The sequence below is a fragment of the Amblyomma mixtum genome, chromosome 3 (genome assembly GCF_055824585.1).
Source record: "Amblyomma mixtum isolate Tamu chromosome 3, ASM5582458v1, whole genome shotgun sequence".
In the NCBI taxonomy this organism is placed as follows: domain Eukaryota; kingdom Metazoa; phylum Arthropoda; class Arachnida; order Ixodida; family Ixodidae; genus Amblyomma; species Amblyomma mixtum.
In genome coordinates this window covers 92,651,990-92,672,768 of record NC_143014.1, presented here as the reverse complement: position 1 = coordinate 92,672,768, position 20,779 = coordinate 92,651,990, and the positions used below count along the sequence as shown (strand labels likewise).

At 49.0% G+C, this 20,779-nt stretch overlaps 1 protein-coding gene across 1 annotated transcript in view; it reads left to right on the top strand.

Moving 5' to 3' along the window:
• The first annotated feature begins 2,377 nt into the window (after nt 1-2,377).
• The window catches only part of LOC149350947 (uncharacterized), a 120,839-nt gene continuing 102,437 nt past the window's right edge, over nt 2,378-20,779 (top strand). Inside the window, exons 1-3 of the mRNA XM_089575583.1 lie at nt 2,378-2,465; nt 2,581-2,850; nt 16,229-16,267. Coding sequence (XP_089431709.1) covers nt 2,378-2,465; nt 2,581-2,850; nt 16,229-16,267 — 397 coding nt within the window. The remainder of the gene's footprint in view (nt 2,466-2,580; nt 2,851-16,228; nt 16,268-20,779) is intronic.

The window sequence follows — 20,779 nt, the reverse complement described above, 5'->3', positions numbered from 1 at the left end:
TGCTCGTCGCCGTGGCATTTCGCTCGGGAGTTGGAACGAAACACCGACGTTCCGCTCTCCTGGATAAACAGCGTGCGAGATATCTCGTGAACCGCAGCTGGTGGAGGAAAAAAAAAGAAAAGATCAACACAGTTGTAGATTCTCAAGACACCGGAGCAAGGCTTGCGAGTCGGGAAGTCCGTTGCACTTTATTTGCTCCGAAGGCGCTGCCCGCGGTTCGGAAACACAGCGAGGCAGCATAAATGCCGCTGCTGGCGACAGGCCAGCATAGAGGGCGGAAGCGTGCTGAATGGAAGCAAGGCACGTTGTGCCACTTTTCACGGTTTCAGTCGCAGGACGTCGGATGTGACACCGTCTCGCGGAATGTCGGGGCGAGCAGTTAAAACTAGCGGACCAATGCCATTTGCTTTCCTCTCGGACTATTGCTCTGCGGCTGGCAAGAAGTGGTCAACGCTCCTAAACAATGGAATCCCCAATGACGTCGCCTACGGCGTATATGCCAGTGTGCTGTTTCCTGTTAGATCATCGCAGCGCTTGAAAGAAAGAAAGAAAGAAAGAAAGAAAGAAAGAAAGAAAGAAAGAAAGAAAGAAAGAAAGAAAGAAAGAAAGAAAGAAAGACCAGACCACTTCATTTCTAAATGTGCGTGCATGTTCAGAATAAGCCACAAGCCAAATAAAAGAAAAGCTTGAAAATGCCTGTGACCTTCTTAAAACCCACGTGAAAAAAAAAAAATGACATACATGCAGCGGAGGCGGGTCGTACACGAGCATACTGGTGGCCAGCTATGAGCAAGAAAAGCAGAAAAGATCCTCATGCAGAGTATACAGTAAACGTGAGAAATTATGAACAAACTACTTTGAAAACACATTATGGGCAAACAAAATACATTTTAAATATGGCACAGTGATGGGCCGATGTTAGCGGAAACAGCAAAAGGATGCGCATGCACACTGCAGTAGGTAGAGGTTATAATAATTTGTTTACAAAGTGCAGTTTGAAATCACGTCTCGGGAGGTTACACACGCTAAGTCGGCGAGATTCGTACCTGTTAAGAATATCAGATATAAGGAAATTAAGTGTTTGTTCACCTTAATTTGTTCTCGTGCGTGGAAGTGACCATTTCTCAGCGGATCAGGTAATGAAGGTGTACGCAATGGACTGATTTATGGATAGCGGTCCAGAGGCGGTAATGGCGGAGAGATCTTGCTTAGACCCCCCTCATCCAAGAAAAAAAAAAATCGTTCTTAGCATCCGGTGGTGTTTTATAATTGTCTCCTGTTTTCTTATTTCGGTCACCTATCACTGGCGTCCCTGTTCTTTCTCAAAGGCGCTGATCGTAAAATGCATCGGTGGCGGCTCGCCCAATACGCGCATGCCCAAATTTTCTCAAAGTCATTCACACAGAGGAATTGGCGCTCGTACGCGCTTCCCCGTCTCCCTTCATTGCGATGCATACTGCTAGCCTGCTAGCGTCTGTGCGGTTGGTTACACACCATGCTTGCGTAGTTAAACGGTGCCATAGATCATGTTCACTTATTGAAAGTAAACGTTGCTGGTGAATAACACAGCCAATATGCGCAGTCCTCACAAAGCCGTTTTTAAGTTACAGCCCACGATACCTCAGTCCTACTGCAACCAAACTGTCCGTTGCTTTGCTTGAGAACGAATTACACAAAGATTACGACACTTACACGGCGACATAAGCGGAAAGCAGCGCAAAAAAAAAAATGAAAAAGAAACAGTAATTCTGAGTCAGTCAGAAAACTTTACTGAACAACACGGCCACCGGACTTTTTCACCTGGCTTGAGCATAAATATTTATTAGCAAAATATTTTGCCCATTATAATCTCCGAGCATGTTAAATAATAATAAAAAAGAATGGCGCTAATTTCATTTTAATTTTTAACTGGCATGTACTGCTAATTTCCTCTTATCCATTGCATGTGAACATTTTCCCAGCTCACCACCAGTGTCCCATTCACATTTTGCCGAACAGCGAGAGAGTTGCAGCGCCATGATTTTTATTTCGCTTTCCTTGCTTCTCAAAGTGCGAGCCATGCCTGCACGTTTAATGTAGCCCGTTCATTATACGGGGCAGCGCACGTGCCAGAAAAGGCAGGCCTTCCACTATCTCCCGCACGCTAGCGTGTATCGATCCCAGCCCGAGCGGAACACCGAAACCGCCGCGTACCATAAACACCCAGCGAAATGTCTCATGCCAAGCGTTCGAAGGTAACGGCAACGTTCCGCGAGGCAGGTGCGCCGTGCTCTCTCCTTCATCGCCCTTGCCCTCTAGCCACGCGCTGTGGCTGTTCCTGCGAGCGAGCGCACGCCCTCCGCGACACGAGAAGTAGGCGGAGCTTCGCCGCTATCACATGGCCTTTGACGTCACTCAGCTCCGACGTCGATTTGGAGGGGAGCGCAACGGAGCGGCCGCCGCTTCGATAGAGGTGCGGCCGCCCGGTAACGGACATATTCGTGCGTTAACGCCAGTACCTCGGAAAATTATCGAGTTAAGGACGTTAGGGATGGTAACTAGCTACTCTAAATCTGCAGCTGGCCGCTTAATTGGCGGAAGAAAGCGATCGTAGGACCGAGGGCCGGCTTTGCCCGGTGCTCGGTTGTGCGAGGCGCGTAGCGCCGCTCCGGGGGGTTGCGCTCCGGAGTACACGTGCCGACGCCGGGAGGGTTCGGCACGTGGAGCCCTCGTCGCTGAGTGAGGGGCGTAGAGGACGAGTGCGGCACGTGCCAAGACAACCGGGAGGAGACAGAGCTGCGAGCGCGCTGAGCGCTGTGCTTGGCCTATCGTCCCCCGAAGTCGGCGTCTGGGGGCTTACTCACGAAAAAGGTGAGCTGGCTCGGCATCGAGCCCCGTTTTCTGCTAGGCCGCAGCAGTTTTGGCTCTGGCGCATAATTTACGCTTCTGCATTCACCGACGGGTCTATAAATCGACTAAATAAAGCTGAATTTTCTGTAGAAAAAATCGACGGAACCTAGCCTGACTCGAGTCGTGGTCTCTCGTCATCCACACCGGCGCGGAAGCATGCATAACGAGCGAGAACAGTGGTAGTGTCATGAGCACGGCCTTGCTACCGACTGCCCGTGCATTTGGAAAGTCCCGAAACTTAACCCTGGAAATCAGGGCCAGGAACCAAAAATTCTTCAAGTCCAAGCGCTAGGAGTATATCGGTGATCTCGTTTTACGTGTATCAAGGTTTATAATATGTGTACGCTCCGATCAGAGGCGAAGCGGTGAGTGCGCGGGTCAGTAGTATTCGCCTTGGAATCACAGAGGACCTATCGTGGGTCCGCTGTTCCGGCTGGTGAGAAGGGTTCGTCTCCCTGGCAAACGTTCCTCTGTTCGTATGAGTTCGGACGTCGGTGGCTGCTCTCTAGCACATTACGTCCGCCAACGTCTGGTGGCCGCAAAGCACAGTGTTGCGCCACACGCTCGGCTCGTGCGTGTGGGCGACGTAAGCTCCTGTGCGACGGACCTTCACACAGACACAGGACACATTACATCGGGACAGAGGCCCTTACTGTGTTTTGTGTGCCGCCCTTGGTTACAAAGTACTGCCCTCTGGTCGTTATCGCCGCGAGATTTTCTGGGGGGAAACTTCGCATACGAGTCGACACTTGTTTGCCTGGACGAACCGTCTCTCTCCATGGCGGTCCCTGTCTGCCTGCGTTCAGCTCATACTGGCTGCCACACAGGCGGCTTTACATGCAACGCAGCGCGAGGGTCCGCGGAAATTTCGGCCCTCGGGATACAGCCGCCAAGGAGCGCATTCGAATTGAGCGCGTAGACTTGAGCGTCTGGATTGGCTGTGGCGACTGGAGTGCGGCAGCGCGCCGGAGCACTGCTCCGACGGTGGCGCTCCGGCCGCGTCGCCGGACTCGTCGCCTGCGTGGCCGAGTGCTGGTACGCTCGGTGTGCACGTGCAGTGCATAGCAGGGCAGTTTTCCACGTCCCTTACAAGGGGATACGCGTCTAAGCGATTTCTCCTGGTGGTGGGCTTGCTATGGCGTGAACAGCACTTGGTTCGGTGAAAAACACAAGACAGCAATGGGCGGCTAACTATATAACGTCGTCTGTCCGGCAGCTCATGTTGCTGAGAAATATCTACCCGTGGATCGTCGTCATTTTGAACCCCGGTATCATCACGAAGAAGCGTGTAATGTACTGTGCACGCAAGTGTTAACTGTATGAAAAAGGTGCAGGAGGCAAAATCCGATACTTGTAACACTAGTCATTAAACTGGCTTACGCTTAAGTACAGTCCGAATAGCACCCTGTTCGACGGTCCTGTTAAGCCCTTACATCGCTTCCCAGAACCCTGCAAACATAATGATGAAACCAGCGCTAGTTCCGACAGTAATTGCACACTGTTTTTGTTTTTTTGGCTGAAACTGCTTCTGACCCACTGCTGAGAACCTCTACGTTGAAAGTAATAAAACTGACTACTCGATGCTTCCTGGTAGTGACACGTATAATTATGGAGTTAACGTCGCGTCCACGATACCAGTTGTCGCTGCAACGGGAACGAGAGCTACGCGGCTTGCCGAATTCATCCTGGGCCGGAAGGCTCGATGGCTACCGCGGGTCAGGGCATCGTGCGAACTGCAGGGTTTCGTCCCTCGTACCCTATATACTAGCCCGCAGCCGCAGAGCCTCGTTGCACAGCGCCTACGTGTGGCGCAAGAAGGTTTGGAAATAGCGGGGAGAGTTTCGAAACAACGCGACACTCCTCTCTCGTGGCTTTCGCAGTTAAGACGGCCGGGACTCAGAGAGTCGCGCGACCTTTCGGAGATAGAAGTGGTTTTCCGCTCATTTTGGCTTCGAACCAGCGCAGTCGTTATCTTCACGCGGTACCTGTTGACTAAGCGGAAGTTGACGTCGGCCGACGTTACGTTTTGGCGTCGTAATAACAAGAGACTAAGAAAGCTGGTGTGCTTTCCTCGCAAGCCGTTTGGGTGCCTGTGCGAAGCTTCGACACTTGTCACGGTCGCCTTTCACTAGAAAGTTCAGGAATATGGCCTTCCTCTCAACCAACTGGCCCCCGTGTTAGCATTGTTAGCTTCCTCTCGAGTTTCTTGCGGACGAATTGACCGCGTCCGGCCCTTGGGACGCACCATGCAGCGCGAAATGTTTAAAGAGCGCGCGCAGCTGCTCGCCGTGCGCCTCGATCGATGACGCCTTGCGCGAGTGGTGTGACCGCACTCTGCACGCGCGCGAGGCGGAGTTTCATCGCAGCCGCGTCCTTGGCGCGTTTGCCGAAGCGTTGCACAACGGGTCGCGCACGTGGAGAGAGATAGGGAGTCCGCGCAGCTCGTCGATCCGTCTTCGCGGGAAACGTGGAAATTTACGCGCCGCGTACGCGCTGCTCCATCTCGCCGAGGCTGAGCACAGAGGCGCGCGCCGGCGACGCGCTATAGCGACGGAGGCCCTCTATAGGAACGAGGGGGTGGCAATGAACTCTTAACTGGCAGCGTTGGGACGCGGAAGCTATTCAACGCGTGTCATCTTCCGGCTAGAAAGGACGCCGTGCGATCTGCGTCCCTTGATGGCACATATTAGACACCTGAACTGAAACCTTAATTTCCAGTGCATGCAGTCAACGGGGAACGTGGTCACTGCCTCCCATCTCCGCTGCCTCCGCTGCACACTCTGGTCGGCCTCACTGGTCGCAGGGGTTGCGAAAGTCACGACCGCGGTTGGGGCGCGTTGCAGTGGTGCTCACGCACGTTGAGAAACCGCTCTGCCCTGCGTGCGAGGGGGGCAAGGCGCTCGGTCGTGTTTTTTCTCTTCGGAGTGGGAACTAAACCGAGTCGTGCAGATGTCCTATCAAAGCGGGATCGCAAGTTGTTCTGCCTACTCGTTGTAAGCGTCGTATCGCGGTTACACCGTCAGTTGCGTCTGGCGAGTACAATAGTCACTTGGCTGATCTTTATAGCACATCACTGTCTCTGAAAAGTGACGCGCAGCATGCCTTTGTGTCTACATATAACGTGGTTTTAAAAAATTGCATTGGCTATATTTTCAAAAAGCGATGGGAAAACATCTGCCATAACCTAGGCCGAAAAGGATAAAGTAAAGTGTTCGTGCCCATACTGTCGATTAACCGCATCCCAACAGTTGCCTATACATTAAACAAAAGTAAAAAGTCGTAGGACTGGGACGGGCGATTTAACGCAAGCCTCAGCAAAGCTGCACGGTTTCGAAATTCCGCTACGTTTCCAGGTTCCGGCAACGTCTGCAGAGAGCGAGGCTGAACGCGCGGCACTAAACCGGTGGTGTAACTGCATAGCTAAAGGCCAGAGAGCAATACCGTGGTCACGGTGCTAGAAGCACTTCAATCACCGGGACGCGGTTTTCGCAGAAATTCATATAAGAAAAAGAAATAGTTGCAGCAACTGTGTCTCACATAGGGTATAAATACGCACCGCGCCGTGAGAGAAGGAATGAAGGAGGGAGAGAGAAAAAGGCGTCAGGCTCCGGATTAATTTCCACCACCTCGGGTTTTTTTTACGGCGCACTCACATCGCACTGCACATGGGCTCCTTGCAATTCGCCTGTACCGAAACGTGACCTCCGCGGCTGGAATTCGATCCCGCAACTTTTGTGGTCAGCAGCCGAACGCCATAGCGACTGGGCCACCGCGACGGGCGCAAAGAAATTTGGTTCGTTTGTCAGTCACTTGCAGGGTAGCATGCGGGCTATACGGCAGTCTTTCTCTAGCCTCGCGACCGTGCCTCCCCGAGCTTCGTCCAAAAGCCTGAAAGGTATTGGCCGTTGCTTTACCGAGCGTCAGCCAGCGTCCGCTAGATGACCGATAAATACCGGACTCGTGCCATATCGCTGCGCGATGTGTTCTGCGCCAGATGGGCCAGTGTGCCGCCCGAGATCAGCCAGCGCCTGGACGGGAGAGTGACGGCAGGGCACAGTGCACGTCTTCTTCGCGCAAAATAAGCGAGGTGCTCTGCTTGCATGGCGAAATGTCGACATATATGAAGAAACGCTCCACGTATCCGCGTCCCGCGTCAGCAGCAGTGCAGGGCTGAAGCGACTTTTCGCATTTCGCGAATATGTTTCGTAAAGCTGCGTCCTCTTTCCTTAGAAGCCAGCTTGAATATGGAGGGCGTTATATAGTGTCTTTTAATTTTTGCTCACTTTCTTTCTTTTTTTATTCTCCACGAAAGCTGGTTAGGAGCGGTGGGAGAGGACGTTCGCGTCGTTCTGTACAGCGGAGCTGTTAAGTCTGCTTCAGGTATCTGCGCCTAGGTTCCTTCTCCGTGTTCACAAACATGTTAGCAAAAGTACAAGCGCATGTAGTCATTTCGTCATGTGAGTTCGTATCACATATGGGCGTGCATGCAATCTCTTTTCCGTTCGTGTATGTCGCAGGGCAGGGTAGCTGATTTAAACGCCACATTTCGCTGTTGTTGCCGCGGCGACGGCGGGCGACGGACGTGGCCTGCAACAAACGACGACAGAACGCGTAGCCCTATTTTCGAGCCCATCTGTGCATCCCGGGAATCTGTCCAGTTTCCGTACTTGGCCAGCTATTTGTTCGGTGAATAGAGAGAATTGTGGCCCTCTACATTTTATTATGCGCCTGGAACGTACGACCTTTGTTTTAAGTTTAGAGCCCAGGAGGCTGCTTGTGAGCCACATCGTGTGGCTCGTGATGCAGTCCCACCGTTCCAAAGCTCCCAAAGATAAGATCTTTGGTCCTACACCTTCCATTGGGTACGAAGTCCACGAATGCTACAGGAGCCCCGCTTGACTGCCTAGAAGAAAACTCCCTGGCGTCTAAACTTTTGACAAAGGCTGTACAATGGCTGCGCGGTAACTGCGCTGAAACGTGTCCCTTGCTGGGCGCCCTTGATCTAATATTTTCGTTCAGAAAGGTATGGCTAATTATCCACGGTGATATAAATTAGCACGAAGTAAAAAAAATCGCAAATCCACGTAAGCGTTCTCTATGTATGCAACGAGCGCATTCTGCGTGATTCAATAAGAAGCGCCGAAATCTGTACGTGTCCAGGCATCGTTTGGGTGATGGCCAAAGTATGCCACTTGCTGAGGGTTTAAGTCGCACTTGTGCATTTCCAAGGAGGACAAAAAAAGAATAAACAAATACGCATTTCAAACACGAGCCAGTCGATACTTCCCGATGTGCACACGTGCAACATGGCATGGTCGCGATTAGTGCTGCTATTCACGCTCCGAGGCAGGTAGGTTCAAATGCGCCGACGGGGGTGGCGGAGATTAATTTGCGTTTACCTTTATTCATCTGACGTCAGGTGTGTCTTGCGCTGCTGTGCTGGTGAGGTGCTGCATTGACGTGTCTCGCAGACAGTGTAAGCCCGGTGACCTGTGAAGCTGACGCTTTGAAGCGCAAGCGAGCAAACGGAAGGGGAAGATTGACTGACAACGCTCTGTCAAAGAAAACGAGGCGAGCGGCTCCAGTGCAAAAGTCCAGCTTACGTTAATCCGTTTATGGACGGGCAGCACGAAGGCTGGAACTGATAGCTGCCTTAAAGCAGGCAAAAGAAAGGAACACACCAACACGCACGCGAAGCTGTTAGTGCAACCGCTGCTCTAGTGCACTCCCACAGACTCCCTTAGAACTCATCGTATTTTGTTATTCTCTGTCCGCTAATCCTTCCTCCGCATCTTTCAAGCTCACCTGGATAGCAGGCTTAGGCTATACCGTCCTACCTGTACTGGGCTGCCACGTACGCAGTCAGTGTACACTACTCACGTTACCAAGTATTAACAAAGTGCACATTTATGAAGAGACATTGGTGGCCTGTACTATTATATACAGGTGCGCACGCAAAAAGTGTTGACACGAAAATATGGCGCGCAAGAGTTAGAATGCTTTCCTGCGCGCGCGCACACAGTAAAAAAAGGCCCATTGTAGTGCGCGAAAGGTTAGTACACCCCCTTTCAGCAGCGAAGGGAGCAACAGCCGCAGTAGCAAGAACACGCCCCCTGGCGCGTCACTATAAATACTATACGCGGGACATTCTTCACAGAGCCGTCACTGCCTTCACGTGTAACCGGTTTATTCCCATCAAGAGTACATGCGATGTCCACAGATTCTTCTCGGGTCCGTCGACTTCTGCCAGGTGTCGCTCTTGTAGCTGTAGTGCCGGCATGACCCGGGGCCCGCGCTCCTGCGCACACAAAGACAGAGCAGACTTCGCTTGCATTTTAAGCCACACTTTACGTTTCTTGCATTTCAGAAGCTTTGAACTTGAAGTGACACGGATGCTACTCGAAAAATTATGCAAACTGAACCGCGAAGGAGATAAGCGTAAGCAACTAAACGCTCACAAGCGCGTGTTTCTAAGTAGACGCATCGATTTCGTATTCTTGCTCTCCAAGTTGCAGAGCTTAGTGCGCTCGAGTACTAAATTACAAACATATTTATTTTTTCTGACGTTACGACTGACATTGCATGCGTGTGAGAGAGTGTAGTATCGAACTCTTCGTCACGTAATGTCACTGGCGCCGCGGGTCATCGTACTACGCAGTGGGAAGACCCGTTCCAGAGAGACGGCCAGTTTAATGTTTGAACCTGCACTAGAATTACAGCAACAAAACACAAAGGTGAAAGGCAGTGGGAGGGGAGGGGGATGGTAGTGAAGGCTCCGAAGACACCTGCATCACAGCGTTACTCCAGTGTATTCAATAGAGCTCCCCAACGTGGCTATTAACCGTGATGTCATAGGCGGAAGCTGCCAGTGATAATGGGGACAAAACAACGAATCGGGGAAGGTATCGTTAGAAAACACGGCCCCTGTACGGCTTTTTTTTTTTTTTTTTCCCCGCAGGGTGGACTACATTTTATTTCACGGAGTAACTATTCATTAATGTCCACATGAGCGCAGTTAGCTGGTTAGCTTAGTTAGTCAAGCTACTGCCCCGACTTTGGTTGGGATGGGTGGGCAATATATGTAAAGAAAAAAAAATGCTGCCTTGCATGGGGGGTCCCACTTTCGAGCCCCGGGCCAGGACATGAATTAAAGGAGCATGCACAGGGCGCACTGTTCGTCGAAGGAACGAACGCAAGTTTTATGTCTTTAGTCAAGAGTAATTTTTCTTGAGCTACGAAATCTAGTCAAAGCTGTGCAGCTCTCCTTGACTCCTGTATTTCCCTTATCCTCCGCCTTCCTTCTGGAGGGAGAGATGGGTGAAACACATATTGAGTGTTTGGCTTTTCTCGGACCCTGGCCATAGCGGTGCAAGCGCTGTTATTAACGGTGCCAACAGTACCAGCCTCGAAGTTTGTTCCCCGTCTTCCTGTGTAGCCGTACGACTGCGTTCGGGTGGATGCTAATGAGTAATTACTCCCTTAATTGTACACCACGGCGCTGTTTGCATACAACGTGCTGTCTCCAGTATCAACTCGCAGAGACCCACGGACGTCGTTTTGTTTTGCCCGGAGGGTCATACGTATTGCTAATCAAAAGCTCCTTGGGCCGCTGCGAGTGAGACCGTAACAGCTGCAGGGTTTCCTGATAAACGCCTGCTGAGTTAGAAGCTTTGAATAATGCCAGGGAATGTCTCCGCTGTCAAGAGCCTCTTATCGGAAACGCCTCGTCCGCAGCAGGTACCGAGCCGGCTGGAGACCTTTTATATTTTATGTATGGCTTCGTCCTATTACGTCTCCTCCTGTGTTCTAGTTGTGCTTCGCTGCCTACCACAGCTCTTTGCACGACGTCTACAATTGTGCACGCGACTTTTTTTTTTTTTGCAGGCTTCTGGGGCTGTTTTCAGGATGTCAGGGATGCCGGTTACATTTTAAATTCCTGCTGGACAGAATGCTAGGGCCGTTTCGTGCCTAGAAAATAAAAAACACTTTTCAAAAACGAAAAAAAAAAGATGCACGTCGCGAAGTTGTACGATGCGTATAAGAAGTGATATCGGATGCTTTAAATTTATATTCTTTCACGCGGTGGAATCCTTTATTAAAAAACGCTGAAGCTGATTTTTCGTTGAGGAAACAGCTTCCTGATAAAGAAAATTATTGATTTGTCAAAAATGTGTTTCTTTAAGAATATAGCTAAAATAGCGTGGGAGTGTGCGGGCGTGAATTCCTAAATTTTTTTATCCATTCATATTATTTGTGTGGCCGCCGCGGGGGCTCAATGGTTGTGGCGCTCGGCTGCTTCCCCGAAAGACGCGGGTTCGATCCCGGGCGCGGCGGTCGAATTTCCATGTAGGCGAAATTCTAGGCCCGTGTACTGTGCGATGTCAGTGCACGTTGAAGAACCCCAGGTGGTCGAAATTTCCGGAGCCCTCCACTACGGCGTCTCTCATAGCCTGAGTCGCTTTGGGACGTTAAACTCGCATAAACCATATTATTTATGTAAAGTAGAGGGTTCGAAAGATACGCACACAAATTTTCAAGTTGTTCTAAGTGAATATGTACGCGTGTCTGAAATGGATAGAACAGTCTGTAGTGCGCCAGCCATGGCGCCAGCCCTCGCCGGCACAACTTACGCCTGCTTCTTCCCTATGCCTCCGGCAACGTAAGGTGAACGCCGTTGCGGTCGAAGTCTGCGGCGTCCCTTCAAAGGAACCCGACCGCACCCCGCGCGCCCCCGCATCTGGCGCGCTCTTTCCTTCTCCTCCCTTTTCCCTCTTGCAGCGGCGGGGCGCGACTCCCGCGCTCCCCGCCGCAGCTCCGTTACTCAGAGAATAAACGGTTGAACAGAACAGACGTCTTGTCTTCTCTCAGGATCTCCGAGCAGCTTACGCCCTACAAGTCCGTCTCAAATTGTTCTCAGTAGCAAGAATGCTCTCTGGCAGATAGAATGTTTTTTTGTTTGTTTTTTCTGAGGGTTCATCTTTTCTCTCATGAAAGAAGTGACCTCAGCTCGGTCACAGTCGATGCATTCGTTCAGCTGGCTATTCGTGGGGCTTTACAAATACTGGTTGGCGTAAATCAGACGCAGTCCTATCCTTCGTCTGAACACCGAGCGTGATATGGAAAGCCTTTCATTTTTCTCAAGCGTCAGCCGAAATCACCCGAAACGCAGGCATCTCGCGCAATGAGCGCTTTATTCGAATCTGCCGCGTTCGGCGGCGCCTGCTATTGGCCGTTGCCATGGAGATACGGAGTTCGCCCAGCTGCTGCCGAGCGCTGCGCGCGCGAGCGGCCTCCGTTGCCGCTGTCATATCCTTCTCCTCCGGCTTTCGCGCTCGGAACCCTTTCAGAGAGAGAGAGAGAAAAGGAATAAAGTTCTTCAGAATAACTGCGCGTGTTTCATTTCCGTCTGTAGTCTTTCAGCCAGATAGATGTTCGGGCATATCTTTAGTGGGTTTCAAGTGAGCTAGTTATGACGTAACTGACCGCGCCGATTTGCGCGGAACGACTCGTTCAAAAGAATGCAAATATATATACTCTCAAAAGCCTCGGCCGGCGATGACTGTCCTTTTTATTGTACCAAGCAAAACAAAAGTGCATTACGCAGGCACGCAGGCTGCTCGAATTGGGCGCCGTAGGCATTGCATTCTGCGCGCCCCATACGCTCTTTTTTTTCGGTTTTGCGCGGGAAATAAACCCCCTGTGACCTCCTCCCGCGGAGGGCTTTAGAGAACGACTTTCTTTTTTCGTTTCAAAAACTGATTTCTCATCGTCTTCTCCGAGCCTACCAACTCGCCGTTGGCCCACGAGTTGCGTTAATTAAAAGTAAATTAGTGAATATTAATTAATTACTTAGATCAGCGTGTTTTTCAAAATTATTCAAGTCTGCTGTGGCCGACAGTGTGCATCGGAAAAATTTCCCCTTCTGGTTTTACCCTCTATATTTAAAGTGTTCGCTGAAACGCCAGGTATATATATGTCAGTTTAGTCAAGGGTTTGACGAAAGGTCGTCTGATCGGAATGGATCATGTCAAAAAAAAAAAAAAAAAGACATCACCACAAAGCTAGAACAGATTTGGGTTTTATTTTTCTTGTTTTATGGTCGGTGAATCTGTTATGTTTGACGTCTGCTTGGGTTTAATTTATATTTTAATGAGCCCATTAGGTATTCACATGCACGCTGTCACGTCTAGAACGCTGAAAGCGCTCGGGCCTGTCATTGATCTGACACCTGTCGGACAAAGTTTACGACAAGCAAGGCGCATCAAAGATGGAGGTATCGATGTTCGAATGTTCGATTTCACCTCAGGCCAGCACAGTCAGCATAAACGCGGGCTGAGACGAGTGATAATCCGAAAGAATAGGAAGATGACGCATCAGTGTCGACCTCCGGCTCAGCCGTCTCCAACTACGATATTTACACCGAGGAAAAAAAAAAAAGAGAAACTATTGTACAGGCGGGAAAAATGTATTCGACGATTTCGGGCCCTGGTTCCTCCAGAAGGCTTCGTAAGAAGTGACGACGCGTCTGAAATGGGGCAGCGATAACGCCAGCTGTTACGCACGGATGCTTCCACGAGGAAGGGGCTTCTGATGAGGAGGATTCGCCTGCGTGGTTTCCCGCGTGAACCGCAGACCTATAAAGCAGCTGTTGTGGGCGTGCAAACTCTTGGCTTCCAGGAAGCAGCATTCTCTACGGGACCCATCTTTGAACGGTGCCCATAGCGTGTGTGATGATGTCGAGGTTGACGACAGCCTGAACCTTCTCGAATGTCTCGCCGACCTCAGTGACATCAATAATTGGCATGAAAAAAAAAATGACTTTTGAGTGCTCACGTTTCAGATATCATGTTAGCCGTACTTGCACTGTCCACTCTCTGAAACCGCGCACTTTTCCCGACGTTGTTGCTGGCGTGAAATTCGCGAGGCTGTTGACGCCCTAGAGACATCTGTGATTGGCCAGCACCACTGTACTGAAATTGCCTTTCGTGCGAACAGCTTTTCTATGGTTGCGCTGACTCTATGGCTCTGCAAAAACGCGCAGCAAGTTATATAAAGGATGCTATAGTGCTCTCGTTCATTTTGCCAGAGGCATTCGTTCAGCCGTGTGCTTTACACGGGGTGGATTTTTCGAGTGCGGTGCCTTCTTGGCGGAAACGGGCGCATATATTCATCGCTCACTCGCCGAGTGTTAAGGCTGCCTCGTCACCGCGGCTGCACGGTTTTATGGTAAACATCTTCAAACCTGTTCACAAAGTACGGCTTTACGCAGTTTTCCGAAACTGCATAAACCAAACTGAAATTATCTGAAAACATAGTGTCTCTTTTTGTTAGTTTTTTTCTTTTTTTAAGGTGCGTTACAATGCAAGTTGCAGCTGTCTACGTTCTTGTATCAGGCCGTGGTGCAGCTCTCTTGATACATTTCCGTAAATATGAGCGTCATCTAGCGGGACAACCAGGGGGCGGCAAACGTGGGAACGAAAGCTGTCGTGCCGTCACTGCCAACAAGAAGCCACGAAGTGTGTGCAGGAAGAGCGCCATTGCTGACGCATACTTTTGCGCGTGTGGAAAGAGTGCGACGTCGCGGCAGCAGCGATGGAAATTACGTGGTGACTCCGTCTGCGCATCTTGAGCAAATAGTGCTATGAATGAACATTGTTGAGCTCACTGCGCCGGTTTTGTTCTCTCGATAACGTGACGCGGTCATAACGAAAATAATCCTACTGAAGAACTTGTGCTACTATATACAGGGTGTTTCACCTAAGATTTTACATAACTTTTAAAAATAGGCTTTTTAAGTTAGAAGAGGGCTTTCTTTCGGCATAGTAGCACTATCAGCGGTGCAGTACATCGAAATACAGCGAAGACGTACTAACTCGCAGGCTGGTTAACTAATATTGAATAGTTGACTTTTAATATTAGGCTCGTTAATTATTGAAAGGCGTGTAGCCCCCCGTAAGTAATATCCATATCAGTTTTTAGAATTTTGAAAATGCGGGTACGCTTGGCGCTATGACGCAAAAAATTTTGGATATTTCGACGGGTTACGTGCACTGGAGAGGTCGCTTTGCCTGCAAGCTTCTCGAAAGCACATGTATTTTGGCGCGATGTAGCCAAATGTTCGGCCACTGCGTCGAGGGTAACGGCAGTTTCGAAATTCTAAAAACTGACTTTGACATTACTTAAGGCGGGCTGCAAGCCTCTAAATAATTAATGAGCCTAACGGTGACAGATGAAAAGTTACCCAGCCTGCTAGTTAGCGCGTCTTTACCGTATTTCAATGCACTACACCGCTGACAATGTTATGTTGTAACAAGCGCTCTTCTAACTCAAAAAACCTATTTTTAAAAATTGTGTAAAATCCTAGGTGAAAAATTCTGTGTGTGTGTGTGTGTGTGTGTGTGTGTGTGTGTGTGTGTGTGTGTGTGTGTGTGTGTGTGTGTGTGTGTGTGTGTGTGTGTGTGTGTGTGTGTGTGTGTGTGTGTGTGTGTGTGTGTGTGTGTGTGTGTGTGTGTGTGTGTGTGTGTGTGTGTGTGTGTGTGTGTGCGTGTGTGTGTGTGTTCCCACCGGCGGCATGTGGTTGTTTTTTCTTCTGGTTTTCTAATCAATTATCTTTAAGCGATAACGTATTCAGTAATATTCTCCATTGACCAACACCACAAAATAATAAATATAAATAAAATTCCCTGTGTTTCTTGGTTTCTGTGGCTGTTGGCTTCTCTTAAACTGTATAACGAGCCCCCTATCCCCTTCACTTGTCTGCTATATATATATATATATATATATATATATATATATCGAAGTATACGCCTCATTAAAGGAAACATATTTATTCGACTCGGCGTTTCGATCGGAAGACCGATCTTCTTCAGGAGCGATCTTACTTTGTCAATGCATCCTCTTTTATAGGGGTGGGCACCGAACAGTAAGTGAGAAACACAAAGCACATAACAGAAAAATATACATGTGTATTTTATGTGTATTTTTCTGCTATGTGCTTTGTGTTTCTCACTTACCTGTTCTGTGCCCACCCCTATAAAAGGGGATGCATTAACAAAGTAAAATCACTCCTGAAGAAGATCGGTTTTCCGATCGAAACGTCGAGTCGAATAAATGTTTCCTTTAACGAAGCGTATACTTCGCTATATACTCTTGTAAGCAGTCAAGTACTTCATGCTCTCGCAACATATACTGTATATATATATATATATATATATATATATATATATATATATATATATATATATAAGGTTGAAATAATTGTAAGGTGCTGTTGGCACAGCTTAAAATATTTCGGTTCAAGTACATGCTTGAACTTTACACTTTTTTCTTGTCTTTGTAGGTTTGCAGCTTGGACCGGCCACCTGCCCTCTTTTTAATGGTGAGTGAACACAAGCTTGCCTGCGACTGTAGAAGTAAAGAAACAGCGTATAATAATAGTTGATTTTGACAGAATTAACAAAACAAAACAATATCAGTGCTGCCACCCATATGGTTGAGTGGTTGATATTTTGGCACATACGTGTCAGGCACAAGTGCTGTTATTTTTTTTTCTTTTTGCATAATTCTCCACCACCCATTTCTTTTTGTCCGGTTACTCCGAACCTATTCATTGTGGCTTGGTCAATAAAAGCTCATTTATTGTACAGACGCCGTGCGTTGTTGTTGCGTGCATTTCTGCTCTTCACAGCAATTAACCCTTTATACCCTTGGAAGGGTATTACGTTTAACGAATTTTGCTGACCTGTTATTCTTCGTTTTAGCAGACTGTCCGGTTTATTGCTTTTATGCAGCCAACGAAACAACGCGCCTTTTGCTTGCTTGAAAAAAAAAAAAAGAAGAAGAAGCGTACATGCAGCGTCCTCAACAACTGCATCTTTGTAAGCATGAATGCAAAGGGAGAAAAGATTCATGTTTCAGGCATTCTCGCAACATAAAATGGTGACCTCATTAACGGTAGATGCGAAATTGCGAGCCAACTCCTCTCCGTTCTGCTTCGGTCCAGGTGCGCCTCCTCCAGCTACCAGAAAGTTATTTTTGTACCTTAGCGCAGAACAAACGTTTACGAGGATAATTACCTGCGTAACCTATGTACTTATTTTCACAGCGTGACAATTGATGATATAAAAAAGTGAAAGGTAGAAGAAAACGAGCCTGCAGAACGCCGGACACCTAAAGTGGTCATTTATATTTTAATTGTGGGGCTGCTGCAGACAGTCTCATTGCAAAGGTGGTATTAGATCGCTTAGCGCGACAATTTCCTCAGCGGTAAGCTTTCTACTTTGACTTACGAAAAATTGCTCTGCAGCGAATGTTTTAGCTTCAAGAAAACGTCAAAGCGGTGGCAGCAGTGTTGCGTTGTGGTTGGCTGTTATGTACTTCAGGGTCTGGTCGGTGTACTACAGGAAGGGTGTCGCAGAGAGACACGAAATCAAATGTTGAGTCGTGAAGGTGGGGAGGCAGGCTGCAGCCAGGTGTGACAGAGCGAAATATCGAGTCTTTGTGGTCGGGATGAAAAGGAGGCTCGCGAACTCGCTGTGCCGAAGTTCAAAAATGTCGTACACGTCCCACGCGAGACCTACGCAGAATGGACGAAAAAACGAATCGAGGAAGTCATTCGGTCGAAGCTAAATCAAATAGCTATACCCATGAGAGTTATAAGGTTCGCCCCTCTTGTGGCCCCTGTATTTGGGCCCGCGTTCAAAGTTGGCCAATTTTTTATTATATCTCTCCCGCCCTCCACTTTCGCCTGTAGCCAGGCCTGGTTATATAGCCCGGCCACCGTCGCACGGAACTACTTTTCTTTTTACAATGGCGCGTATTTCAAGTATCACAGGCGCACATCGAGTGGAACGACTGACGATAGCGACAGGCTCGGTTAGGTTGATGCATTGAGGAAAAAAAAAAAACGGGATAAAAAGCTTTGCGTCATGCGGCCGGCATTCGCAAGCAAAGCTCTCTGAAGCCTTTCCCTTTGCTCTTTTTCGCTCTCGGTACGTCAAAGTCGGTCCCACACGACGGCCAATACTCGACCCTGGCTAATGAAACGCTCCACCGGCGGTTACATTAGGCTGACTTTCTCCGTGTTATACTTTACGACTAGGATTCAAAACTGCCGCGTCACGTTCGTTCCCGATAATTTTTTTTGCCCTCCATGTGCTGACGTAGGAATCCAGAACGGGCGACATAAGCAGTGTGGGGTAGTAGGAGTGACCTCACAGCGCACGCAGGTATACGCGCTGGGGGATGTCGCCCTCCTTCCCCATACAAGTTGGGGTGGGGCTTGTGCGTAAGACTTGACGAATCTTGGGGCCCCTCTGGCATCTCCACTGCGGCTCTGTGCACTGTTGAAGAGGAGGTCGCGAACTCCGAGTGATGAAGCAACCGAAGCGCCTGTAGGTATATAGCTAGAACAGGAAGCGCGCTATTGTGGGCGGCGGTGGCGGCGCTGCGTCTGTCGCTGATAACGACGTTTGCCGCAATAATTGTTCGTACGTATCTCGATAACGGACGATACAATACGTACAAATGATTGCACAACCCGGAAAGACATCCTTGCCTTCTCGCGAGGTCGGCAGAGTCTGAGCCTGCATGAAGCACGTCGCACACATAATCTGCTTCATTATCTATCACTTATACCGAGTCACTGAAGGCTGATGTGGCCAACAGAAAGGCAGCGTCCAAGTTTTCCTTTATTGTTCTTTTTGCGCGCAAATCCTTGTGTCGTTTTAAGTTGCTCCGAAAATCTGGACGGAGCAGCTAATACAATTGCAGGTTCTGGCGTCGAAACAACGATGTTTTTTTTTTTTTAAACTAAATTCGATCAAATTTTGAACCGAACGAAACTAGAGCTTATTTGAAAGCGGGCCGTCAGGACCAGAGAAGGAGCGCCTGATCTGGGGCAGGGGTTCTCAATCATTTTAGCCGCGGGGAACCTCCAGGGTTTTCCAAAAGTGGCGAGAAACCCTATGTGTGTCTTGGCTACCGTCCCTTCCTGCCTAACGTCACGCAAGAAAAAGCATGCGGTCTTACCTACGGCTACTCAAAAAATGTGCAAATTCAATTATAGAATTTACTGACTGTACAGTGAACCATTGGGCTGTGAGAAGTTACGCTATTCTTGGTAGAACCAAAATAGTTGGCGAAGGGAAAGTGGGGGTTGGGGGGATGCATGGATTTAGTTGCCAAGGGAACCCTAAAAGCGCTCCTAGGGACCCAAGGGATCCGAGAACCCAATTCGAGGGCTCCTGCTTTGAAGCAGACACGACAGCAGTTAAATTGCTGTAAGGAAATTACAGTAACTTAATTGGTGTCGTGTCTTATCTTTGTAGTGATCCGTGCTTTAGAATGTTGAGGGATGGGGAATAGATAGGTGGGGCGGAATTTGGCTAGAAGACCAAAAAAAAAATGTGTGCGTCACGTCTAGAGAGATAATTTGGTGTTTATTTTACTATTTTTTCTCTGGTTATTTGTTTGTACGAAAAATAGAAATCCACTGTCACTTGTTAGGTTTGCCGCTGCCGTGCTTAGAGCGCAGGTATAGCGTGGCGTACTTGCAGTTTTTTGGACATTGGTTGTTATGGGCTATAGTTCATAGGTGTGAAAGGACTCGCATTTCGGCCTAGCCGAGGTAAGTATTATAAAGTGTAGATTGAGATGTATGCCACAGTGCAGTTATTTGCGGTGTACTTCTTGGTTGTGTTGAACTGTGTGAGGAATTGTGATGTGTGAGCATCAGTGTAGCAGCAAAGGGGTTTCTCAGGACGTGTTTCACTTCGCTGGTGCCGTTAAAGGAGCGAAGCGGGATAGAAAAGAAAAAGGCGGGGGAACTTGCCCTCACCACTTTTCCTCTCCTCCACCTTCCTTCACACGGCGAAGGCGTTTTTTTTTTTTTTATGGTAAATTAACCGAAAAGGAAATCCTGTGATGTTTTTATTTTAATTGCCAGCCGTCTTCCAGAATCTTTGATAAAAATGCAGTGCCGTCGGCGAATTTTGCCTTCCGGTGTGAGTTCCGTTAGCCGCTCTGCTCAGTTCTTGCCTTCTACCCAATTTTGGAGCTATAGCTTGAGGCGCGTGTTTTTACAGTGTGCAGGGAAACTTTTTACCCTAAATCTCTCAAAGGTACGCTGAAGTGAGTTCATATTGCCACCCGCTTGAATCAGACTCCTGACGTCTACACCGAAAAAGACTCCGTAGTCACTGTTTTAGAGTGAATAGGGGTGTGGTCCAGCCACTGATATCCTCTCTAAAAATGTCAACGCACCGCCGTTTACTTGCGAAATCAGCCAGTGACGGCCGATTTTTTGCATTTCATTTCTTTCTTACCTTTTATAGCTTATAAAAGCTCAATTTTAAGCCAAAACAGCGTCTTTGTCGCTTGAATGCGGTAATCTATCAATACAGGGCAATTTTAATTTGCCCTCAGTGTGCCTTTAAGTTTATATTGGGACTGTCCCGGCAGCGATTTTTCTTTTTAGTCCCGGTGAATGACTGCGTTCGCCATCATTCTCTGCAGTCACCGCGAGAGCTCCCGAAATACAGGCTTGTGAGGGCGCGCTCCGACTTCCTGGGTAAGGCCCGCCGCCAGGTAGTACGCGCTCTATGGATGGCCTCCTTCCGTTCCGCGTGCAGGTGGCTTGGCAGGCGTGCTTTCTCGCGGCCGCAACGCTGACGAGTGCGCGTATTGTGGTGTCAAGAGGGGAACACCTTTTCGCGGCACCAGGTGACGTTTCTGTCTCCTGTCAGCTCGCGCCTGCCACCATTGTGCTCGCCTGGACCTCAGTTAATAAAGAAGAGCAGTGGCGAACGGCGCCCCCTCGTGCTTTTCTGTACTCTCGCTGGCCGCATTCAGTGCCGCCATTCGTCCCCTTCACCGTCGGTAAGTAGAGCGC